This window comes from Tripterygium wilfordii, chromosome 2 (genome assembly GCF_013401445.1).
Source record: "Tripterygium wilfordii isolate XIE 37 chromosome 2, ASM1340144v1, whole genome shotgun sequence".
NCBI lineage: Eukaryota > Viridiplantae > Streptophyta > Magnoliopsida > Celastrales > Celastraceae > Tripterygium > Tripterygium wilfordii.
Window position 1 is genome coordinate 2,608,268 of NC_052233.1, and position 26,416 is coordinate 2,634,683.

General features: G+C 36.3%; 3 protein-coding genes across 20 annotated transcripts; 1 reads left to right on the forward strand and 2 right to left on the reverse strand.

The window, feature by feature from the left end:
* The first annotated feature begins 1,871 nt into the window (after positions 1-1,871).
* Positions 1,872-6,622, forward strand: LOC120007674. Of its 16 annotated transcripts, none has more exons than XR_005470233.1 (9): positions 1,872-1,923; positions 2,613-2,699; positions 2,822-2,842; positions 2,967-3,129; positions 3,479-3,583; positions 4,479-4,543; positions 4,852-4,977; positions 5,106-5,172; positions 6,271-6,622. XR_005470233.1 is itself a non-coding variant. In XM_038858063.1 (5 exons), exons 1-4 carry the CDS (start codon positions 2,242-2,244, stop codon positions 3,057-3,059), a joined length of 387 nt encoding a protein of 128 aa, XP_038713991.1. In that variant the 5' UTR covers positions 1,931-2,241; the 3' UTR covers positions 3,060-3,129; positions 3,479-3,708. The 16 variants fall into 16 exon arrangements, 1 of the variants encoding a protein (XP_038713991.1); XR_005470235.1 differs by having other exon boundaries at positions 2,822-2,838; XR_005470232.1 differs by lacking the exon at positions 1,872-1,923 and adding an exon at positions 1,931-2,431.
* Positions 6,623-11,999: 5,377 nt separating this feature from the next.
* On the reverse strand, positions 12,000-15,209 carry LOC120016832 (U3 small nucleolar RNA-associated protein 18 homolog). Of its 2 annotated transcripts, none has more exons than XM_038869768.1 (2): positions 15,075-15,209; positions 12,000-13,918 (listed from the first exon to the last, which is right to left on the reverse strand). In XM_038869768.1, the coding sequence occupies exon 2, from the start codon at positions 13,891-13,893 to the stop codon at positions 12,205-12,207; it is 1,689 nt and encodes a 562-aa protein (XP_038725696.1). In that variant the 5' UTR covers positions 13,894-13,918; positions 15,075-15,209; the 3' UTR covers positions 12,000-12,204. The 2 variants fall into 2 exon arrangements, with proteins under 2 accessions (XP_038725696.1, XP_038725704.1); XM_038869776.1 differs by having other exon boundaries at positions 15,070-15,203.
* A 1,852-nt stretch (positions 15,210-17,061) lies between these two features.
* Positions 17,062-23,745, reverse strand: LOC120012388 (probable phospholipid-transporting ATPase 4). Of its 2 annotated transcripts, none has more exons than XM_038863810.1 (11): positions 23,507-23,745; positions 21,071-22,987; positions 20,870-20,980; positions 20,322-20,598; positions 20,148-20,236; positions 19,987-20,059; positions 19,688-19,897; positions 19,333-19,458; positions 18,477-18,575; positions 18,128-18,319; positions 17,062-17,993 (listed from the first exon to the last, which is right to left on the reverse strand). In XM_038863810.1, the coding sequence occupies exons 2-11, from the start codon at positions 22,882-22,884 to the stop codon at positions 17,337-17,339; spliced, it is 3,648 nt and encodes a 1,215-aa protein (XP_038719738.1). In that variant the 5' UTR covers positions 22,885-22,987; positions 23,507-23,745; the 3' UTR covers positions 17,062-17,336. The 2 variants fall into 2 exon arrangements, with proteins under 2 accessions (XP_038719738.1, XP_038719731.1); XM_038863803.1 differs by having other exon boundaries at positions 19,688-19,924.
* Positions 23,746-26,416: the final 2,671 nt, after the last annotated feature.

The window sequence follows — 26,416 nt, forward strand, 5'->3', positions numbered from 1 at the left end:
TTAGAAGCTCAGAACTGGAGCATATGAGGTCCAAATCGAGTGATTCAAAAGCCCATAAATAAGTACACGTTCAGAGCTACGACTTTGATGAAGAAGTTCACGTCTGAATATGCTCAGAATCTCCCAGAATCCAGTTGCAAGATCGTGACAGATTTCTGTTTCCTAAAGTAATTAAGGAAACAGAGTGATTTTAGGAGTCTTAAACTAGAGTTTCTTGGGAGACGTGAGAGGTAACTAATTCTATATAATGGGACGGCAGAACTAAGAGGGACACACAGGGAGAGAGAGCCATACGCAAAGAATAGAACGTAGGTTTCTCTCCACACCATGAGCGGCTAGTTTATTTCTTTGGTTCAAGGGATTTGACTCCAATTCATGAGATTTTGAGACTTGGTTTGTTATATTTAAATTCATTCTGGATTCGAACATCTGTAGTTCTTTACTATATTCGTGAATGATTACATGAATTAATTGATTGAGATGCATATTGATTGATATTTCGTGTGATTAAATGCTATATTGAGTACATGATACGTAATTGTTGTGTTGCTTGATTAAAAGTAGCGATTGGGCGACATGATTATGATCCAAGTTTTCGTCGTTTGCACAAGGGAATTACAGGATGAATTAAATAGTTTCCGCTTGTTAAACTATTGTTCAGTCTTAGTTTCTTCCAAAAATCCAATGCTGTTATTGATAGGAAGAGGATTGCTTAATACCACTTCAGTTGATAACAAGAATTAACTTGAGTGCTGAGCTCATGTTAATAACAGAAGGAAGGTAAGGATTTATCTGTCATACAAATAGATTTAGCTCGGTGTTCGATAAAGATTGTGAACCTTAGAAGTCTATGATAAATCCATGAATTGGTTGCTCAATATCCTTTGATCCGAAGTTTGTTAATTCTTATTTCCCGTAAGTATTGTTGTGTTTACATTCTAGTTTAGTTGAATTAAAATCAAATCTTCCCCTATTTCAATTAGTGCGTTAAGAACTGTGAATTAATCACTTGGTCCCTGAGGATCGACCCTTATTCATCACTTTTACCAGTTAAGGTTTCAGAGTAAGGTAATTATTTTTGCTTGCGCTCGGCACGCATCAGCAAACAATTTTTGAAGGCAATATATTACCCAAGTACAATTCCCGAACAATATATGCTACTTGTGAAACAAATAACAATTTTTGGGTACATATTTTGAGGCATTTTTTGTACAATATTATTGTCTTTTCGGAATTGTTCCAATTTGAACAATTTTGAGACAATATTGCATCTACATTACCGAAATACCCTCATTTTAAATCGTTATCTCGAAAACACCCTTAGGGCTACTGATACCTCTCACTCGGAGCACTACCACGAATTTCTTATTTCATTCGTACACCCTCGTTCTAGCAAAACACCCTTGCTGCACAAATCCGTTCCTGCTCCGACACCGACGACCTGCATCTTGATCTTCCTCTTGCATCCGTTCCTGTGCAAATCCGTTGCACGACCTGCATCTTGATTTTCCTCTTGCATCTGGGTTAATCTTTTGATGAAGACTAATTACTCGGTCATGGCAGAGATTTATGGAGTTTTAATTGTCCAAAAAAAATTTAATGAAAAGGAGGGCGTTCCAATGGAGAAACATATCATCATTACTTTATTCTATTCTTGAGTTTTTTGGGGCTTTCTCCCGGCAAGTTCCCAACATTTTTCATACTCTCGCGTGTGTGGATGTATTCATCTTCATACAGACCGATTCCTATCACTCTTCTTTCATCCTGACCGTACACGACGATACATGCACTTGAAATCACGAGCTCTGTCTTCTTCTTCACGTTCACGTTTCACGATTCAATCCCAACTTTTGTCCTTGTTCGGTTTTGCCTCTCCAATGCTAATTTTTGCTATGCTCTATCCTTTCTCTAATTTCCATTCAGGTTAGGGTCTTCTCTCTGTTCGTCTTCTTCCTTCTTGTGGGGATATAGGTGATGGCTTTCCACATTTTTTTCTTCTCCCTTCGGTAATAAATTACTTAATTTCAACGTATCTGCTTCAGTTTTAGTTTCTATTTTTGTTCTTTCTTTGCTTGATTAAAACCTTTTAATTTAACTGCTTTTAGTATGTTATTTGATTGAGAAATATCACGGGCTATTGAGGTAGTTCACTTTGGTGCATACCAGTGTGAGGTTTTTGGCAAACCATAAATCTCAGCAGTTGTAGTTTACGAATACAATGCATCTACTTGGTAAAAATTTATGGGAGTCCAGCATATTGTTAGTAGCTTGGTCGCAACAACTTCGTTGGATGTTAACATTAATCGCTATAATGATGCATTAAAGTTATATCTTGGTCTTTATGCAGAATTGCTCTTATTTAGTGTCTATTACAAGTCTTGCCTTGCTGTCCATTATGTTTCTCATAGAATGGTATGTAAACTTCTTAAAGGTATTTACTTTGATATGGTATGACAAATGGTCGCTTTGCTTTTCCCTGACTGTAAACATAGTGTATCAATATCTGAGATGGATTGTTAATTACATATTTGTCGAAGCATTGATGATTATAAATTCCCAATTTGATATGGTTCTATGCGTAAACATGTGATGGATTTTATCAATATATGTAGATGACACTAAATCAGCCACACGCAAGGCACAGAGAGGAATCCCTACTTCAGTTTACATATATAGTGTTAGCAAAACGACATTAAGAGGTCAAAGCCTTCAAATTCTTATCTATATATTCTAATTGATTGCTTCAAAGTTAAAACTTTTTGCCAAACTATTTTCACCCACCTTCATATGTTTTAAACAAGATGTCTTCTCGGAGTTGCAGCGGCATCGTTAGTCCAAGTTGGTATTGAAATCTACCGATGCTTCTTTTTCGTTATTTAAATAATCTATAGTGGATTCTGTGATATAGTGCGATTTATATGGTTTAAGAATTTTGATTTGAGTTTCTTGGATTTCTCAATTTTAAGGTCGGGAGTACCTTTGATTCATACTTCCTCGCGTACACCTTTTGGTTTGAAGTTTGTATGCTTACATCAACTTTTGGGTATGAGATGCTATAGCCTGCTGATATTATCTTCTTTTACACAGGTTTCTGCTTAAGCTTACAACTTCAGGGGGTCTCTTGTTGAGGTAAATTTAGAATTGTAATACTCATTTGGCACTTTTTTTAGCATATTGCGGATTGAATTCTCAAGTTATTAATGTAAATGAACTTCAAATGAGTTAAATGATTGAGAGTATGAATATATATTTTTTGTATTCAACTTGATTTTTAAAGTTTGGATTTAAATAGTACACACTAATAGAGTGTGTGGATAATGACTTGCATAATACTGAGTTTGAATGTGTAAATTCACTAGGAGATAATAGTTGTCGAGCTCTGCAAAGAAAATTATTCTAATATATCAATCATTGATTTTCGGCTATATCATTCACTGATTTTATATGATTTTCCTTGTGTCTGAAACTAAAAATGCAGGGAACTCAACTTGGAAGTTCTTATCCAAAGGGATGTTTCAATAAGTAACTTTCATTGTTCATTGGATTTTGAATGCCACATGCTTGCAGTTAATCAGATGTTTCAGTAAGTAACTTTCATTTTTCATTGGATTTTGAAAGTCATGTGCTTACAAGTAATATTATATTTACCAGTAGCTATGGAAAGTCACTTGATTTGAAATGCCTGCTCAACTTTGCTTTTGAAAATAAGATAGTTTGTTGTTTGCTTAACAATTTCTTATCCTTGATGCATTTGTGTTTTCAATTCAGTTTTAATTTTTTGGTGAGAGCAAGGACAACCTTTTTCCATTTTTTAGTGATTTGTTTTTTACTCCAGCTGAGGTTGTGGACTTCATTAAATTAATTCAAAAAATTATTAGTTTCATTGATGAAATAGAAGTCAAGGACAAACACTTGAGAAGGTGGGTTTGTATATTCCAAGACCGGTGTTCACCCGTGGACAATTATATGTGGCTGCATCAAGGTCACCACATATAAAGAACTACAACTAATGTTGGGTTCTAGCAATGAAGACAAAAACAGATACACAAAAAACATTGTGTATCACGAAATCTTTGATGAACTATAAACAAGTAAGTCTATAATATTACTGTCTCTATCACTTTGAATTTCAATTATAATGAAGTTCAAGAGAAAGAAAGGTTGACCTGAAACAATTCTTATTCATAATTTCAGCATATCGATTTGTTTTGTATGACTGAAGTTGAGTTCACTAATCAAAGTTCTTGAACCTCATGCCACTCTATATCCTGTCAGTCTAAACTAAAACCAATGCTATTGTCTCTGCCTTATTTTCCAGAGATGATATATTCTTTTAAGCTCTGTCCATCGCCAAACAACAATTAACATTAACTTTATCTATTAATCAATGTCATTCTTTCTATTTGTTTTCTATTGTGTTATTGCCCTTACCTTCTTCTCTAATTAGTTTCTCACGTTGTAATTGCTTTTCTTCGCAGTGGCAAAGGAAGACAATGGTAATGGTCGTCTGTTGTTAGCAATTCTACTCACAGCTGGGCAAATTGTGAGTTATTAAATTGTCTTATTTGCTCCTGGACTTTTGTAATTTTTTTTGGAGCAATGTAAGGGATTCATGTTGAGGTTGCATTGGTATGCATCAAAATTCTTCTGTATTGTTTCATATCTACAAATCTGTGTAAAATTTCAACTATGACATGCCATCAATCTGTTTTGTGCATATTACTTGCTCAATCAGTTTGGATGTTGGTTTTTTTTTTATTTGTCATACCCTATTGATCTTCTGTATCTTGAAACCATTCATTAAGGGGTTCATGTTATATTATGTTATAATCCTTCTGTCGATTACCTCAGGTTGTTCTATGCGTACTGGGTTGCCTGTGTTGCTTGTTGTTCCAGCTCGAAATTAGGTCGTCTCTCATATTTGTTCTGAGGTGAGCTGAGTCGCGCTGCAGGTTATGCTCTTTCCATTGTTTTCAGGTAAGGTGAATAGCATCTCTCCTTGGTTTTGATCAACGTTTTGTTTGTTGATTTCATTGTCAATTTAATTGACACTCTCAAGTTCAGCTCTGCGTGTTATAACTGAATTTTTATCTCAACTCATTTAGGAGGCAGGAAGTCAAGAATCGTGAAAAGATAATTTCCGACACCTAAAGTGCAGCCAAATAAGGGCAGGTTACTACCCTCACCATTCTTATCTATATAGTATTTATTGTTGGATGCTATGCAATTGATAAACTCAACTCTGTCTTGGTCCAGAATCTTAAGAATTTCGTAATTATTGGTAGATGAATATCCATTGGTTATTTGTATGCCCTTAGATTCCTCTGCATAACTTGGTAAAATAACCAATAGGTTCAATTTTAGTGAGTTGAGGGAAAAAAAGATTAGAAATCATTCTTTGTAGTTTATATGTTGAAGAATATAACAAAAATGATTGGATTGAACTGATAATTTCCAAAATATACTGTTCAAATGCCACCTATAGCAGCTTCATGATGATTAGCTCTGGAAACACACATCTTCATCCGGAAAAAAAAAAGAAAGAAAAAGCATGACAGGACCAACTGAAGCACAAAATTGTGTCTTTTCCATGTGTATCATTAATAATTTGGCACTTCGGTGGTATTGGGTTCTCATTCCATGAAAGGTTTTATTGCAACAGGATGCTTATAACATCTTCTGCTTGATTTGGTGTGGGTGGGTGCGGTGCTAAATATATATTGCGGAACATAGATTGTTTGATGAGAATGTTCTTTAACAACATGTCACCTTCTTTGATCGGAATCACAATGGCTTAGTTTATCCATGGGAGACCTATGAAGGTTTTTTTTTTGCCTAATTTTTTGTTCTCATTTGTTCTTCTCCTTTTTTTTTTATCTTACTAAATATTAGATGGGTTTTGATTATGAGTACTTTGAGGATGAGACAACAAAAATAGTTGCTACAAATATTCAACGTATGCTTCGTTTCTTGCAAATTATTATTGTGCAGATTTTGGGAGTTTCAAATTATAGTCATATTTATATTTGTCCAATATGAATTTTCTTTGGAAAATTAAGTACTCAATGCCATCGTCTTTTGTTCAAGGCCAACGGGCCAAAAGCATGCGTGTTGTTTACTAAAAAGAAACAGAGCTAATAAACAAAAGCATGCATGTTGTTTAGACGGAATTTTGGGGCGAGTTTCGGCATGCATTTTGTACTCACGCGATTGATTTTTTCATTCTTGAATTGATGGCGCAAAACGATGACGTTTTTCTGTTGTCCATAGTCTTCTTTGCATGCAGATGAAGCGAAAGCAAATGTGGACAAAATCAATGTTTTCGTTTCGTGTGGGCGTTGCTTTTGACCCGCGTGACCTTTGCCAAGTTCTTTTCAAAGCGATGATTTAACTACGTAGCACATTCATCAGCCGGCCGCAAATTCACCAACCCCACCGCAACGTGCGAGCTCCTGCCTAGTACCTGATAGAGTGGAAGAGATAAAGGGAAGTGGAGGAGATAATTTTTTTTTGAAAGGAAGTACTGGAGGACATAATGTGACTTTATTTTTAATAAAATATTATTTATATGTATATTTGTAATACTTATATATTTTTAATAAAAATTAAATTTAATAATGAATTATGAATTATGAATTTTTTTAGTTTGAATTGAATAATAAAGTGAACGAAATTTTCAAAACAATGGGCAGGTTGTAAATGGACAAACACAAGTGATGGCAAAAAGGTGAGGAAAATAGTTCTTAAAGACAAGACTTTTTGGCCTAATGTGAGTTATGAACTTAAAACAACAGAGCCGTTAGTGAAAGTGTTGAGACTTGTTGATTCTGAGAAGAAACTTGCTATGGGTTATATTTATAATGCTATAGATAAAGCAAAGGAAGAAATAGCGAAAAACTTGGGTGGAGAACTAGCATATTACAAGGAGATTTGGGACATTATTGATGAAAAATGGGAGTTCCAATTGCATCATCCTTTGCATGTTGCTGCTTATTTCTTGAATCCCGAGTTTCAGTATCAAGAGAACTTCCTTTTTGATGCAGAAGTGAAGGCGGGATTGTACAGTTCAATGAAAAAGATCATCCCTAATTCAAATGATTTCCTCACAGTTGATCTATAGATGGATGATTTCCGAAAGAAACAAGGGCTTTTTGAGTATGAAAATGCTAAGAGATCTGTCTCAAAGCGTTCTCCAACTAACACTATGTCACTAAAAGTTTCAAAATTAATTGAATTTACATTAACTACTAAAATTTATATGCTGAATTTTGTTTTTGTTTTTCTAGTTGATTGGTGGATCAACTTTGGAGATGAAGTACCAAAATTGCAAACGTTTGCAATTAAAGTTTTGGGATTCACTTGTTCATCATCCGCATGTGAATGAAATTGGAGCACGTTCAATCAAGTGCACACAAAAAAGAGGAATCGATTAACCGCGAAGAAGATGAATGACTTGGTATATATTTTGTATAACAAGAAGTTGAAAGATCGACATTTAAAGCTTCAAGAGGTTACCGAAGATCCTTTGGTTCTTTATGACATACCTTCGAATGATGAGTGGGTTGCTAATCCTCCTAATCCAAATGATATTAGAGATGAAATTGAAACTTCGACATTGGATCAAGAAGAGCATAATGTTATTGGTGATTCTCAAGCATTGGAAGGAGGAAGTGGTGATGGAGGTGGAGGAGCGAGTGGTGGTGGAGATGGTGGAAGTGGTGGAGCAAGCAAAAGCAAAAGGAAAATGAGTAAAGGTTAAAAAGTAGAAACTTAGAACTAAGATATTAGTGTCAAAAATAAATTATATATTTTTTTATTAATGTTTGGGAAGGATAAAGAAAAAGGGTTTGTCATCCATGACGAAGAAGAAGAAGAGGAAACAAGACCAATGAAAAAGAGTAAAGGTTAGAAACTTAGAAGTTAGAATTAATATGTTAGTGTCAAAAAAATATATATTTATTTTACTAATGTTATATTCATTTTATTAATGTTAGGGAATGATAAAGGAAAATGACTTCTCATCCGTGAGGAAGAAGAGTTGGATTAATGTTAGTAGTGATGATTTGGATGAGTTGGATGGTCTACCTATTCGATTTGAGGATGACTCTTTAGATGATGAAGCAAGTGATGAAGATGATATCATGGATGATGATGACTATTAATTTGGAGAGAATATGAAAACTATGAACTTTATGTTTATTTGTATGCTTTGATTTGTTTTTTACTTTGGTTTGTACTTTGTATTAAACTTCTAAATATTGTTTGATGGTTGCTTTGCTTAGAGCCTTGGACTTGAATTGATGATGGTTATTACTTATTAGTTATTACTTAAGACTTGAATTGATGATATTATTTCGTAATTTTTGATGACATTATTATTGTTATTTAGAGATTTGATCACTTGAATTGACGATGGATGAAGTTATGTCAAAAAATTGATAAATTGATATGATTATATTATTTAAATGTGTACATGTACATTTTAGATTAAGATATAGGTTTTTTTGTTGATTCTTATTGAGGCTTACGCCTCGCCTCAAATAAGGCGAGTGTCTCGGTTCCCGAACCCACCTTTTAAAACATTGGGAGTAGGTAGTGTAAACTTAGTTCTTTGATGATGTACAAATAAAATTTCTCATCAAAGGAAAAAGAGATGAAGGCATCATCCAACACTCTTGTAGCATCAGTACTCACAGTAGCCACTCGGCCTTCTCATTCAAATGCCGCGACATCGTCGTCTACAATACCTCCAATGAACAATTCTCTACTAGAGCGGGGAAAATGACATCTGATGAGGAGATATTTGTGCTGAGATTTAAGGTTTACGGAGACCTTGGTTATTGCTCACTGATAACTCTTGAGTCATGAGCCCCGCCACTATATGAAAAAATCATGCGCACGCACTTAACTAATGTTGTAAAAATAGGATTGGTAATTGAACCAAACAAATTATTGGTCAATGGTTCAATCGGATTTGAATCGATTCAACGTTATTATGGTTAAATATATTTATTTAATATAAATAATAGTTAAAGAAAATATCATACTTCGTAATACCTACAATACTATAAAAATACATCAATAGCACGACTCAATTGTAAAATTGCTTGATCCTTTTTGCATTGGACAAGAAATCGATTGCTTCTGATTGTAGGGAATAGATGTGTTTGGGTTGGGTTATTGATGATGATAATGTGTGAGGGACATAATGCCTTACTTACATTAAAGTGTACTTTCAATGCATTACCTGTATGACAATTTTAAACAGTTAAAAAACAATAATAAACAATTTTTTACAATTACCAACTTGCTGCAAGAACATGTAAGAGCATCAACGTTGTTTTAACTCAACAACATACCAAGTTAATTGACGACATTTTAATACTGTAAACAATAATGCTAGTTAGCCCAACTCAACCCAAGTATATGTGGCAATGTTGACTCATCATGTGACAAGGCAAATTTGAAATATGATTTTTGAGACAAAGATACCCTTTTTTTTTAAAACTACACGTTCAAATCTCATGATGATATCATTGTTTTTCTAAATTTTTTTAAAAAATAAAATTTTAAAACATTTTAACTCTCAAAATACATGTTAGATTTAGAGAAAAAAATTTACATATTCGGAATCAATGCATAAAGCTTTTTTCAACAACATTTATTGTCGATGGGTTTTACCTAATTATTCTTAAAAACATTGGAATTTCAAAACAATGAATTATGGACTAAAAACAATGGATTATGGATTGTGTTTTAAAAAAAAAGATTCTAGACTAAAAACAATGGATTCTAGACTGTGCTTTTAAAAAACAATAGATTCTAAACCGTGCTTTCAAAACATAATTGAATATGGACTAAAAACAATGGATTCTTGAATAAAAATAATGGATTTCTGAACTGTGCTTTTAAAAAACAATGGACTCTAGAATGTGCTTTCAAAAAACAATGGATTTTGAACTAAAAATAATGGATCATAGATCGTGATTTCATAAAAAATGAATTTTGAAATAAAAAAATGTAATTGAAGTTTCAACTTTAAATCATTGTGTTTTATGCATTCGTGAACAAATTCCATTGTTTTTTAAAGGAAAAATTAAAGATTAGTCCATTATTGAAGAGTTTTGTTCCAAGAAGGACACTCTTAAAAGTCTTATTTCAAAAAGTCCATTTAGTTTGAACTAATATTCCAAAAAAGACAAACGGTTAAAATATATGATTTTATTGTCGAAAATACCCTCATCTTCATCATCAAACATAGCACATGCCTCCTGCACATGATTCATCTCTGACCTTCACCGGAAGCTTCGTCTCCGCCCCTCATGGCTGATTCGAGAGTTCTATGACATTTTTTAGTGTTTTTTCATCTCGATTTTTGTTGTATTCAAACTAGATCTACTCATACTCACCACGGGACCTATAGATCTTGTTGTTTTCCTTTAATTTATCATCACATCATTATTTTCGGCATTTTCTGTAGTGATTTTTGTGGTTTTTTGGGATCTACAGACTGCAGGTGATATGCTATCTGTTTCGATTAATTTGATATCTGTCATAATGTTATATGTCTTGCTAAATGTTATCTGTCTTTTTAAAATGTTATTTATCTTTAATGAAATGGTATATGTTTGAAGTTTTGAAACAGATAACATATCAGAACAGATCTGAAACAGATATAATATCTACAGATTCAGATCTGATTTCAGAAGAAGAAAAAAAGAGTTTGAAAAAACAATAAAACCTCATAGGTGATGCTCCTTGGTCCGTGGAGTTGATTGGGGGCGTTGATAGTCGTTGGCATTGGTCATATTGGACGGATCCAGCTCTTTTTCAAACGGTTAATGTATTTCATGAAGCTTTTTCGACGACTCAAGCGATAATCGACCGTCGGTGATGGTTGGGCTGACCTAGAGCTTCATTTCGGTAGTTGATTCGTCGAAAACGGTGGCCGGACGGCGAACTTCCGATATGGTGGAGCAAGGAAGAGGAAGAAGAAGAAAAAGAAAGAAGGAGGGAGGGTATTTTAGTAAGTTGATAGGTTTTGTCTTTTTTTCTAAAGTTTTTTTTAAGTTGTCCTTGTTGTAGTAACTTTTAGTTTTTGTCCTTATGGGTAAAAACTCATTTTTTAAATCAATGGAATAGTTTTTTTTTTGATGTCTAATTTCATTGTAATGAGATATTAGAACATATTTGTAGCTGAATAAAACAAGGGGATTTGAAGTTTCAACTCTGAACCAGAGTGTTTTATTGGTTCAGAGTGTTTTATCCATTAATGAAGTAATTTCATTGTTTTTGAAAACAATGGAATAACAATATAGACTATGAAATTGACATTTTTGAGATCCAATTCCATTGAAATGAGATATTAGAACATATTTGTAGTCGGTTAAAATAATTGAATTGAGGTTTAAAATCTAAACCAAAGTGTTTTATCCATCCATGAAGTAATGCCATTGTTTTGAAAAACAAAGGAATAACAATATAGGCAGCAATATGTATCCGGTTCATTTAATCTAAAGTAATTGATAAGGCCGAAATGGTTAAAACCTCAATGCAGAATATATCTCTAAATTTTTCAGTACTTCCACCAGCTTACAAATCAAAGTAAAGGACTCTCCCTCCATGCTTCCCTGCTCAATTGTGGGCTTTTCCTTGAAAAAATAACGTTAAGAAAACATAATATATTTCTATGCTCCCAAAATAATAACAACAGGTTCTAACAGATCAATTGTATCATTGCTAGTATATAAAGACCAAAAATTTCAAAATATGAAATCATGGGCAGATGCAACTAGGGAAGCAAAAGCTTAACAGAAGTAATGGATCAAGTGCAGAAGTTTTAAATGAACTTCCTAGCGGAAAGCTAAGAGGATCACAGCAAAATATCATATCTTCAACGTAATGAAGCAAACTTACAAATATCTAATGACTTGTAAATCGAAAGAAAAAAACTGCTAATCTGTAAGCTACCTGCAAGCTATAGAAAACAAACGATAATATTCAGGTAAACCTAAGTTATAGAGTCAAAAATGACCAAACTTCCACTAACAAAATGCTTAACCCAAAATTGTGATGCATACAATAAAAATAACGATCAGTCAAAACATTATCAACTGCAGGAAACATTAATGTGATCCACAGGCCACATCAATACAAGTATGCAAGGCTTGCGAGGTATCAGAAAGTCATGATTACATATTCGATCTAGGCATGATCGTAATGATGCAACTTGTACAACAAAACTTTTCCAGCAGCATTTCCCACAGCCATAAAGCCTCCACCAGGACTGAAATCCAAACAACGGGGATAATGCAGTAGCCTATTTGGTGGAGGCCAATTGGAGAATACAGTGCATGACGTGATGTGTATCAACTTCATACTATTTTTCTTCATGGTTGAACACATGGCCAATATTTGAGCATCATTGTTAAACCTTAAAAAGTCCACTTTCGTAGTCAAGTTCTCAATAGCTTTGATCGGCTTTCTCTTTCCACCTAAAAACTCCTCTCTGTTGTAAATATTTACTATTCCACTATCTGAACCAGCTGCAAACAAAGCTCCATTTGGGGAAGTGCAGAGAGCAGTACCATTTATGCAGCCTTCATCCACACCCTTGTGGAAGCAAGCTCTTGTTCTTAAATCCCAATGGTAGACCTGACCATCACCTCCAGTGCTTAATAATTGCAGGCCATCGTTAGCAAAAGCTAAAGAACGAGCAGTACCATTCATCTTCAAAGTTCCAATCAGTTCCTTCGTTTTGGAGGAAACCAATAATATATAACCTTCATTGCCAACAAAAGCAATCGTCCTAGAATCAGGGGATACCTCAAAAACTTCGAGGCTTTTCTCCTCCCTACCAACCAGGGGGCCTATCTTGTCAACTTTTGCTTGCACCAAATCAAAACTGTAAAAGAACTTTCTCCTTCCAGCCACAATAACCTGAGATCCATCGGGAACAAAAGAGGCCTTTCGAATAGGGCAATCATCAAGGAAGATGCTTTGAATTTTGTTGTTACGTTTTCCGTCAATCTGAAAGAATCTAAGTCTTCGATCCAATCCAGCTGTAAGTAGCAACTGAGCATTTCGATGGAATTGAACCGAATTTATGGGACCATTAGAAGGATCCTCAGCATTTGCATCCACAAGTCTCGAGTGCTCGAGGATTCCAGGCAACAATCTTGAACTGCTCTTAACAACAAGGTCTTCATTTGTTCGCAGAATGTCATCCAAAGCTTCGAGCTCCTCAAACCCACGGGCTACAACTGCACCATCTTTTTCATCCGATGATTCATCATCATATCCGCTGACATTTCTAACACGTGAATCAGGTAGGGCCCAATCTGTGCCGGGGTTCAGCTTTACATGCTGGGCTCTCAATCTTGATACATACTCCGAGCCAGAAATCAGACTCTCATCTTCCTCCTTCATCAGTTTCCTCAATCTGTTGGTTTTAGCTATGTGTACATTAGTTTTCTCCTCTTCATCATCCACCCACACAGCTTTCCTCTGCTCAGTTGCTCCCTCATCACTACTTTCCTCATCAGTTTCAGCATCCTCTTCATCAAAAGACAAATCATTTGCTGAACGATCAACATAAAACAAAGCAGATCCCTTCTCAGCCTCATCTTGGACTTTTTCCTTCCCAAATTCAATAGGCGAATACAAGGAACCAAACAGAAAGCTCTCTAGTTTCGTCATTTGCTGTTCTTGCTCAACTCCCAATTTCCCTTCCTTTTCTTTCTTCCTCCTCTTCTTTGTTGGGATATCCAATTCAGGCTCCAATAAATCATCATTATTTTTGTTCTCTTCAAGAAATGTAGGCTCATCAACAGTCTCCTCCCTTCTAGCCTTGACTCTGTTTTTAGAGAGAGCATTCTGAGAAATTAAACTCATTTTCACCTAGCAGAAATTCCTGCCTCTGCAAAAACCAAACAAAAGAAAAAAGAAAAAAAGAAAAAAAGAAGAAGAAGAGATTTCATCAATTTGACCTATCCATACATACATACATACATATATATATTCTTCTTAGCTTTGAAAATTAAATACAAACGAATAAAGAGGAAATAATTCAATCTACTATTACATATCTTGGAACACTAGTTAAACATTCTGCGTTCATCAAAAGCTGCAACTACGAATACTAATCTAAATTAAAGTCGTTAATATCTAAAACTCATGACTTCGCGCACTTTTAGAAAATGTCACAGAAGAGCCAAACTTGCGCACCAAATAAAAGGGAGAGCAAGCATTAACTTCTATTTTCCAGTATATGGAGAAGATATACCCAGAGGCAGATGGCTATCTGACATGAAGGAGGATACTCCTTGACCACCAAACACCACTTTGCCTACTCCTCCAAATTTCACCAACACAAAAGAGTGTTTTTCATAAACAAAATATGAAGTAATAAATTGTAGGATCATTTTTTTGGTTAAACTAAAATTGGGAATATATGTAGCACTTACAGAAACAAGGCAATACCACTTGAGGTCTATTTTTGTGAGCATATAAGAAACAAAGGTGTGAAAGGCAATGCAATATGGTACTTAGGGATACTACTATGAACAATTGACAAATCTCATAAAAACCATCAAATCTATCACCTAACAGCACCATCGCACACTGAATAATAACCTCAAAAGAACACAAAAACACAAACTTAAAACTGTTTACGAAAATAAGAATCAAACACAACAAAAGTAGGAAAGCAATATCTTGCCTGCTATGTATGTTTTCAAGAAATGATATGAAAATAATCCACATTCCCGAAATTAGCATCAACCATTTGTCTATATTTGATTCAATTCCCAAAAATTAAGCTTTATCTACGAACATCGAACAACAAAGTACTGGATCTTCTAATCCAATACTGGCACCAAACTTTAAAAAGCAAATGAATGAAAATAATAAACTATAACAGCAATAAATAAGGCAGAAAAAAAAAGACCACATCTTAAAAATCTAAGGAAAAAACATAGATACATCGGAAAAAAAAAAACCTCGAAAAATCACATCCGACCAACACAATAATGTAAAAGAAGACACAGATGGAAGAGGAATGAAGAAAACCTTACAGTGATAGACTTTCTCACGAGAGCAAGAGTGTTGGTTTCTGCGTTTTCAGAGAGCGGAAGCAAAACTAGGGTTTGTATGCCAAACTCCTCCAATCTGCACCATGAGGCGTTGAAGGAGACAGGGTTATATTCGACTGTGACTGCTTAGGTAGTTAGGTTTACCACTTTGTTCAGTGTTTTAAAATACGGGATCCGCTTCGACCCGGATGGGCTTCCGGGTTGAGGATCCACCGGTCAACAATAAAAAGAGAGACGCATTACGGTTCGATTAATCGGAATATAATTTTTAAAATCGTACCGTATATCAAATTGTCTAGGTTAAAAGTTTAAGATTTTCGAAGTTCAGACAGTATGATAAAAGTTGAATTGTTGATTTATAATACACAATAAATTAATAAATATATAGTATATAGTATTTAATATCTATTATAAATTATAGGTATTATATGATATATGATAAAATCATCACAATTGAAATTCCCAATCAAACTCTAATAATTATCAATTAAGGAGCAGTTATTACGTGTTTTCACTATGGGTTTATCGTTCATGGTGTTGTCGGTTGTCATTTTCCTATGGATCGCCTAATCCATAAGATTGCCAGAGCGGACAAAGTTCTCTCTTCGTTCAAAATCTTTGGCCAATCAATGACGATCATCCCCCGACAACCATGTCAATGGTGGTTCCGGTCCCCCTTGAGGAATGTGCAGTGATGGTGGTTTTCAAATCAATTACAAAATCTCTAACCGCCTATCCAAAACTGCCAGAGGGAGACAAAGAAAAATGCCTTGAAGAGGTAGTTATTACACACTCAAACTCTATATTCCTGTTTAACAAATTTTCAGGACACTGATTCCCTTTCAAAAAAAAATTAAGGAGAATATTTAATTCAAAGTAATTATTTGAAATTTGAACTTATGTTGACTTAATAAAAAAAAGCAAAATAATTATCCAAACCCGTATAACACTATTGATCAACAAATATGAAAAATATTTTTTTCTTAAAAACGAAAAAAAAGAACAAACGAAGGAAGCCTATCAAAGCGAGATTGAGCTTTGTCGAGAGATGGAATCAGAGAAGCATACAAAAGAGAGAGAATCGGAGAGAGTATGGAGAGAGTGATGAAAATTGAAAAGGGATTTGTTTTGAATTAAAAATGACTTGTCATATATACATAATCATTTCGGCTAAAATTATATTTTCCACACACTAAAAAAAACCTGTCGGTTTTTAAGGTATGAACGATTCACGATACGATAAGGGTTTGACGGTATACCGGCAGTTTGAGTGCTTAAATGGTATTTTGGATGAATCATACATTGAACCGTCGGTATGATACGAGTTTAAAAACTATGAACCGGACCATTAAGTCCAAACCGGTAACCTAGCAGTTGGATGACACCAATAGTGAGCTATCTTCAAGATGATAGTCAACCTAACGATCACAACGAGAGGCGCAACGACTTTAAGCAAAGGCTACAAGATTCAATCTCTACAAGGGACAACTCTATAGAATATCGTATTACGACTCTCTAGTATGACGTATCATCCTAGGCAAAGCTGACTATATCTCCTCATAACTTCCTGAAGGGAGATGTGGGAACCGTTCTAGAGGATGGAACCTTGCCAATCGGGCTCTTTCCACTGGCTACTTTTGCCCTACGTTGCAAGCCGACTCACTAAACTTTGCCCTCCACCTAGATTTAACTCCGCGATGCGACTCGATTTGGCAAGGAAGAAGTACCATGACTCATTTGGGGGCAATCTACGAGTGTAAACAAGAAAACGAGATTTTTTTTGTGATTGTTAAATTAAGTTTTAATCTCAACCGTTAGTTAGATTCAATGACTAAGATCAAACCGTCTGTAAACGTGAGTTCTTATGGACGTCCATATGTGAGAACACCTCTTACTATAATACTTCATAAGTGATTTTGTTATAGGGCATTCTAACGAGGCATTAACTCGTCAAAAGCAATCTTTACCATGTCGCAAACAATGCATTTGTATATATTTACTACCTCTTACAAGCTGCAACTCTCAATCAGTCAATCTCATGTATAGTTATAGTATACATACATACAACAGCCTTAATGCTTTGTGTGTGATGATTCCAACTTCTCAGCCAAACCCCTCACAAAATAAATAGACTGAGAAATGAATCAAAAAAAGGACCATGGTATAAATTGAAAACTGGCCAAAAAACCCTAAAAAAAAATTCTCATAACAAACCGGAAACAATGGACACTACTTCATTAGGACTTACGACGAGCAATTTTGGACAACTATGCTTGACTGCTTCTTCTGCAGTCTCCCTCTCAAGTGTCTGATCTTCGCGTCTACCCTAGCTGTGAACCCAATCTTGGTCTCTTGCCTTGCCTTGGATGACTCTCGAGTCCACATACGGTAATCCTCAACGTCCTTCCTGTAGTACTTAATTTCTTGGATAATGTGATGATCCAATGGGTTGAGACATCTCTGGTAAGATATATGGGCCAGATATGGGATATTGCAAGCAACTGTTACCAAGAGTGTGGTTATCCAATAGATGGGTGCAGGAGCCAGGACTTCAACAAGGATTTTGTAGGCATACCCAGTAGCCACAATCCCATAGAGTGCAAGAAACAAATACCACGAGGCGATGCTTCCCCATATAAAGACGTGCTGGATCCATGTGAAGTGGCTCATTGTAAGTGCAATCTGGCAGTTGACCGTCCAGACGATGCAAGTGAACATAGTTGCACCCACCACAGCCATATCAGAAGTTTGGCCTCCAGCTAAGAAGGATTGATTATCGAAAACGATAATATTGAGGAAGAAAATTATGAGAGAGGTATAGAGACCATTGACCATCCACCCAAGTATCCTATACCAGTCAAAAAACAAATTTCTAGGCCCTTGTTGATAAAGTGCAGGGAACTGCAAGAGAAATGTTATACTCTTCAGTTTCGTGGATTTGACTAATTAGAGTAAGGAATGCTGTCTATGCAAGCCTTGCATTATAGCTAACCACAACGAGGGTAAAGCATTCCAGAAGTAATGATGGGACCTACCTGTAAGCAGACCTCAGAAGAAACATCTTGCTCGAAAACTCCTAGAGAGATGACCGGCAATGAGGTAAGAACGACATTAAACAATAGCATGTACCAGTCATCATAAACTGCTTGCCCAGAGAAGCCCGTGAATGCCTCGAAGTAGAACAAAGTAAGACCAAATGCTATATTTTTGTAGAAGAAATAGCAAATCTGAAAGCAAAACATCCTGATTAAAATCATAATGACTAGAAATGAATCCATACACATGCATCTTCTTTTGATTCTCGTATGGACACGGTGCAGTGGATGCAACCTTATAATGTATGGAAGGAAAAAGAAAGAATTGAACAAGGGTTTTTGACATTACCATCTGAGCAATTCTCTTGTAGCACCAGTGACCATGAACCACCAGTAATCTTTCCAGAAATCGGAACTGAGCGATAGCAAAGTCACTAGCCATCACAGCCTGAAACAGATATGTGAGTTCTGTGAGTTGCAGAGATTATCAGAAGTAAGCACCTAAAAAGAAACATGGCTGCAGTTCTCAAGCCATCTCAAGATTTAAATAACAAGAAGAAAACTACGAACTGGTCCATACTATAGTCATCAAAAAGAAAAAAGTAACAAAAAACAATGCAGTCAGGCGCAAAACTGGACATTGAACATCACAGTCACTGATCTCTGCATCGTATAGCAATAGCTCACACTGAAGCCCTGTCAGGCTGTCACATCTCTCTTGCTTAAAGAATGCTAAGTTTCATGCTATGAAAATCTAAAGAGAGAAGAAATCGGTACGGTTATTACATACTAACTAGGTGTGATTCTGTACATACAATCAGGAAAAGTAAAATACATACTGAAAAATAACCAAAAGAAAAAAACCTGGTCTGAAATCTGGTACTCTAGTGTAATACAATGGAAAGTTAGAAGTTAATTCAAGTTTTACACAATATTCTAGTCTAACCCGAGAAAGGTTTCAAAACCAAAATTCCCATCAGCTCCTTTTCAAGCAAACTAGGGTAAAAAGGAAGTTTTTTGTCCCTTTTTCCAAATCAATCAAGATATGCAACTCATGAGGTTTCCGGCACTTTGACAACTAAGTTTTCCAAGTGATATCATAATTTTAAAAAAATGGTTTACTAAGAAACATCTGTAAACAAATAAATGCAACAATGCTTTTTTGTAAGATTTTATGCTGAAAGGGACAGCCAGGAATGTCCAACCTGCATACCCTCGACCCCACTGATGCCAACACCAATGTCAGCTTCTTGAATCATTCCAACATCATTTGCTCCATCACCTACTGCTAAGGTGGTTTTCCCAGTTCCTTCTTTTACCAGCCTTGTAACCTGGTGCATCAGAGTTGAAGAGATGAACACAGGTCAATATCGGAAACAAACAGATAATGCAACACATGAATAGAAAACTTTGAAGCTCAAGCAAATGGAAAGATAGAAAAATATATAGGTTTTACACTATAGGTAAACAACTCCCGTGCACAAGGCTTCCGTAGTGAGCGGGGTCGGGAACATGCAGGATGTAAACTAAATTTATATACAGTATTCGTGCATGTCCTACCAGTGCCTTCTGCTTGGGAGAGACACGACAGCATATGACAGAAGCACATTCAACCGCTAATCCCAAAAACTGATGCTTCACATCATCCTCCAAAGCATATGTTAGAGTTTTGCCATCAATAATTAATGCAAAAGCAGCATGTGGATCTTTTTCTAGCTTGATCATTTGCGAGCCATTGTCGATTTGATTCAAAATATTCTCTTTTACGGCCTGTTCGGTAACAAAAAGAAATGCAGTCTAACATCAAGTGAAATCGATTTCCTGAAAACCAAGTACTAACCTTCACAAAAATAATATACCTCTTTAGAGTCTGAATTCATTGCTGTTATGAAAATCTGCTTCATGCCTTGTCGAAGCAAACTACATGAGAATCTGCATGATGCGAAAAAAAAAACGGGGTTCAATCAGAATGTTTGACATAGTATCTTTAAAAAAGTTTGGACAAACTTCTCAAACTGACCCTATGTTGATTGCAGTTTCCATCTTATCTCCTGTCAAAACCCAAATCTTGAGACCAGCTTGTGCAAGTTTATCTATGCACTGGGGTACCTAAAAATAAGAGAAATGAAAAAGTTCACATAATCTAAAAGGACAGTGTGCTCATTAACAGCTTTAAGACAGTGGCAATATATACCCCTTTTTGTAATTTGTCCTCAACAGCAGTAGCACCGACAAGAATCAAATCTCTTTCCATCATATCTGATACACGTTCAAGCATTGCCTCTCGATCTGCCCCAATTGAAGTTTTTGCTTTATGGAACTCATTGTTCCAAGCAGCATATTCAGTCCCATCAAGCTTCCGGTAAGCTAGGACTAATGTACGCAACCCAGCTTCTCCATATTCATTCAAATGCCTTGTAGTAGGCTCCTCATACATTCTTCCATTCTTTGATAGCCGATCAAAAATGATGCTGCAAATTCAATAATGGTTACAAAGTGATGACCTATAAAAGGCATTAAGAAATATTTTTAAATGCAAATGTTAATATTGTCAGGGTTGATAAGTTCTGATCAATAATACAATCACACATAAATGGCTAGCCCTCATAAGAATTTCAGTGAACACATAAAAGATCCTCAACATTACATGGTCTAAATATTCTATTTCCACATAGATTATCATATGTTCAACCATCACTATGCCTAAATGTTTAAATTGGAAAGATTCTTCAGAGGCATTACCTGTCAGCGCCTTTGCACAGGAGAAGAATCTGTCCATCCTCATCCTGCACAATTACAGACATTCGCTTTCTTTTGCTAGTAAAATCCAATAAATTTAGAATTTTGAACTCTCTGCAAGAATCGCACGAGGCAATAAGATGCAAAAACATTGAGAGCACTACATCAGCAAATGCTTAGCAAAGGTTTCACTGATAACTTTACCTTTCAACTGGCTTTCCTGAATGAGCATATTTTTCACGGACAAAAACACTTGATTGAGTTCTTTTGAAAAACTCAAAACCAAATTCCCTGGCTGCAACAAGAAAAGCACCTTCATCGGGTGACTCTGCTTCGTAAGTTAAGCTGCCATTTGCTTCATTCAGCTCAGGAATTGCAGTGTGACAAAGTGCCAATATCCGAAAAAATAATGTAAGTACATCCACATTGGGCTCCTTCAACCAATTTCCATCCATAACACGGCTGTCTTCAAAACTAAAGCCTTTTATGGCCATTTTCCGATCCTTTTCATCCTTAGAAGTGATGACAGTCTCCAACTCAATTTCTGATGCTCCTCCGTTTTCCCACGAATCTTTTCGGCCTCCTCTATTCCTAGTGACATTGGATACTTCAGGTTCTTGCTCTTCCATAGCCATCTGTTTTGCTGCCGCGAGTTCAACTTCACTGGAGCGCATGCCGTATTGCTTACCAGCAATGGAACACTTCAAAAAGTCCATCTGATTGCATGTCAGAGTGCCAGTTTTATCAGATAGGATCGTATCAACTTGGCCCAACTCCTCATTCAAGTTTGAAGTCCGTGCTTGAGCAGGTGTCCCAGTCTCTTCATCGTACATATGTATGTCTTGGTTTATAAAAGTGGCTTGCAAAACTTTTACGACCTCAATTGAGACATAGAGTGAGATAGGTATCAGATACCCATAAAGGATGAGAGCGGTGACCAGATGTGCAATTCCAGACAAGGCAGGCTTTTGGGGATTAAATGTATAGTCAGTAGCCTGAGGTTGTAAGTACCACCAATCTGGTGCACCAAATTTTATCTTTGCAGTATAGCCTATAGAACTGATCACTGAAATAAACAGGAGGAGGGTGAAAAGGACATAAATTATATAATCCATTTTTCTTTCTATTCTGCTACGTTTTGAAGGTGATTTTGTTGAATTCTGCATGACTTTGCTATCATGGCCAGTGAATATTACCACTCCATACACAAAACCAGTATTCCTGAGCTTGGAATCTCTTAGGAGGATCTGACCAGGATCAAGAGGATAAATCTGACGATCATACTCAAAATTCCCAACGAATGTATATAGACTAGGGTTTGGGTCTTCACATTTTATTGTCCCCGTGAAATTCTTGAAAGATTCATCTTCATCCAAAGGTAAGGTAACCTCCAAAGATCTTTTTACCTTCAAATTCGTCTCCCCATCCAAGTTCATCGTCTCCACATAGCAGATTCCATCCTCATAACTTGAAGACAGAAGAAGCAAGTCTGCTGGAAAAAATTGATCCTTTTCCACTTTTACCACATCACCTACCCGAAGTTGCTTCCATGGCTTATAACCAAAGACACCATCCCCTTTATGAATAAGAACTTTCTGAGCATTAATGTTAACATCCTGCATGAACCTACGCCAATCTTCCAAAGCTTCCTTTGCCATACTAAGGCCTACAACAAATGCCAGAGGAGCGACCATGCTGACATAGTTGAAAGGCGAAACAGGAGTAACTGAAAGTATCGCAGCTAATAGGAAATACAAATTTGCTACCCGACGGAATTGCTCAAAGAGAGCCTTTGGCAAGAATGTGATGACATTGTACTTGGTGGTGGATATATAGTTTGAGCGATACTTCAAAGGCTTTCTCCGGTGCATACGAGGCTGGTTGCAATGGACAATTCGTGAGTACCCAGGGCCATTGATTGAATGTGGCTCTGCAGTCTCAAATGTACTCGGTCTAAGGCACGAAAATGTATACAGATGACTCCGCCGCAGCCTTGCCCTTATCCTACCTCCAGCCATCTCTTAAGTTTCAAACCCAAATATTATAAATGGCCAATAACCGGCAGTGGTCAACACCAAACATTATCGGTGTCCCCTTATCTGATATCTCCTATTGTAAGACCTAACAAAAGGCACAAACGCAAAGTGGAAGATTAATACAAAGAAATAATACATTTTACGAGTTTCAGCATGTAATAACATTATTATGATTGAAAAACCAATATCCTGATACCCAATTTACACTAAAAGGGGATCATTTCAAATCCGCATTCAAAAATTATGGCGCACCCATAGTCAAAATTTGCGTGAAACCATTAGATTTAGAGAAAATAAACAGAACTAAAAAAAAAAGTGACAAAGATACGACAAATCTACATTGATTGCTTCGAAATTTAGCAGAAGATCCACATATTTAGCAAGAAAAGAAAAATTCAACCTCAAACAAATTCGCATTCACCTCAGAATCTATAAATAAAATCAAAACTTATTTTAAAAAAATAAAAGCGCACAATTAGCAGCTGAAAAATACCAAATAATCTGCGCATAAAAAAGCAAGCACTCCCCGTAAGAATCAAGAAAAGAGTCCTCGGAATCGACAAAACCAAGAAGAAAAGTAATTAAAAAGACAAAAGAAGAATACCTGGAATCAGGAGTCTAGTCCATCTTAGGCACAAATGAACAAGAAACCATTGCCGGAGTGTGAAGGAGAGCTGGAGCGAGTACCAGATCGACAAAAGAGGAACAACGACGGCAAGGACGGAAGAAAGGAGAGAGAAAAGAAACAAATTTAGAGAGAGAAAAGAGAAGGGCAAGCCGGCAGGGGTTTTAGGAAAAACAGAGATGTGAAAACATTCTCTCTCTGTGAATGAAATCAGAGCCAATGCCAGGAATTCCCGGGGGACCCTCTTTCTCTTCTCTATATTTATAATTTTTTGTTTTCCTAAAATAAATAAATACAAGCAAAACAAGTATTGTGTGTTACCTCAATTTTTTGGATTTGCATTATTATACCGATGATGACCAGCCACGAGACCTCCAGTCGTTGGGTCCAACTATCCCAGCGTGTGGGGTCCTGTGGGTCCCACAGCAACTTGTGAGTTGTAACTTGAATGAACTATTCAACGCTTTTCCATTTCCATTAAAGTCCTCAAAGATACTTTACTTGTAGCATGTGGACACCCGCATCCAATTCCAAATAAGATGGGTACGCCCTCTTAGTTGACGATCGAGGATGATTATGAGTATTTTTATGGAGGATGATTATGAGTATGGGGATGGATTTGTCAAAATTCAATCCGTGTCATACAAGTCGTACAATAGATCAATTAGAAACTTAAAATGATATAGGCAATTTCACCAGTTGTAATTCTTTTCCCCAACAAGGAGTCTGTGATAAAATATTTTATAAAATTTGAAAAATCATCAATCAAAATTTGTATAATTTTAATGGTTGGATTATATTTTCGATTGTTGGATATGAAAATAGAAGAAGATATGTTATACAATTTGCATCTAAACATCCGAGTTACTTATTGGATTGATAAAAATAGTGTGTATAATTCTGGTGATCAGAGTTCGAATCTCCTTCCCCCGTTTCACAAGTTTGCATCTAAATGGTTTAAAGCTGTTCAAATTTGTTATGTATTTTTTTTTTGGATGAATTGAATTTTTGAACTACTAAAAAAACACCATTAGATTCAGAATAGACAAACTTTCTACTTATGATTTTTCTTTAATTTTTTAAAATATTTTCTTGACCAAAATTGAAAAAAAAAATGATGGAAGAAATTTGAAAGTGATGGAATTTGTGCTTCACAACCGTTAGATGTAGGGAAAAATGTAAGATGAAATGGAATTGAGAGTCAACCAGCAAATTGAGAAATTGTGGGATCCACGTTATGGTCTCCCACTCAATCCTCCAATGTCAATCAAGATGTAAGTTTAACAACTCTCTCTTTTTTTAAGTAAATAAATAATATTATGGTGTTACAGCTATACACATTTGTTTTATATAAATCTTTTGAGTATACTTTGGGCGATGCTATTTGGAAATCAACTAATTTATAGTCCCAGAAAAAAAAACTAATTTATAGTCACAATTATGGATTTTGTATATCTATACATTAGTTCACTTTTTTGGAGTATGATGTGCTTGTTACGGCTAGTGGCGGATTGAGGAATTTAAATCAATGGGGGCACAAAAGTGGTGTGGGACAGTGCATCCGAAATTCTTTTTGGGGTTCTATATGCATCGATTTCTCGAGATCGTGTTAGGGGCCCAGGGCTCTGTTAACTATTGGGAGAGGGAGAGGGAGAGGGAGAGGGATGGGTTGAAAGATTGAGGAGATTTGAGGGGTTTGGGCTTGGTAGATGGGCTTGAGAACTTATGAGTGTTAATTAGTGGGTGTATGTGTCAAAAATCGTTGGTCCAAAATACTTGAGCACATGATGAAGGTCCAACGGAGGCCCGAATTGGATCGGCCCAAATATATGTCCGGAGGCGCACCTGGCCCAAGTACAAACGAAGCCTAAAGCTCGTGGTTTAAATATGTACATGAATAGGCATATGAGGCCCAAGGCCCACGATACCATATAAGTACTAGATTGGGCCACAGACCCAATCACGGCCCAATGAAGAAGCTCGTCTGTACAGTCAACATCGAAAGAGGTATCTTTTGTTGCAAAGTTATGCATTTTGGTTCGAAAAATGCAGGATCGACGTACCAAAGGTTGGTCAATAAAATGTTATCCGATATGTTGGGGAAGACCATGGAGGTTTACATTGATGACATGCTAGTAAAATCTTTGAAAGCTGAGCAACATTTGGAGCACCTGCAAGGGGCATTCGATGTTCTTTGGAAGTATAACATGAAGCTCAATCCTACCAAATGTTCTTTTGGAGTGTCGACTGGAAAGTTCCTTGGATACATGGTGACTCAAAGGGGAATAGAAGCAAATCTGGAGCAAATTCGGTCGGTTCTCAATATTCCGTCTCGAGGAGTAGGAAAAAAGTGCAGAGGCTGACTGGAAGAGTTGCGGCCTTTAGCAGATTCATTTCTCGCTTGTCCGGCCGATGCCATAGTTTCTTTAACATTCTTCGAAGTCCAAGGACTTTGAATGGTCAGTCGAATAAGAGGAAGCTTTACAACAGCTAAAGCATTACTTGGTATCAGCGCCACTACTATCCAAACCAAAGCAGGGTGAGTCACTTTTATTGTATCTTGTAGTTTCTAAAATAGCCGTTAGTGTTGTGCTAGTCAGGGAAGAAGACGGCCAACAACTGCCAATTTACTACGTCAGTAAAAGTTTGCTCGAAGCAGAAACGAGGTACCCTAACTTGAGAAGTTAGCCTTGGCACTGGTGGTTGCTCGAAAGTTACAGTCGTACTTCCAATGTCATTCGATTGTCATTATAACAATCTTCCCTCTGCGTAACATACTTCACAAGCCCGAGTTGTCTAGCCGATTGACGAAGTGGGCTGTGGAACTCAGTGAACATGACATTTGGTTCCAGCCCTGAACGGCGATGAAGTCTCAAGTGCTGGCCGATT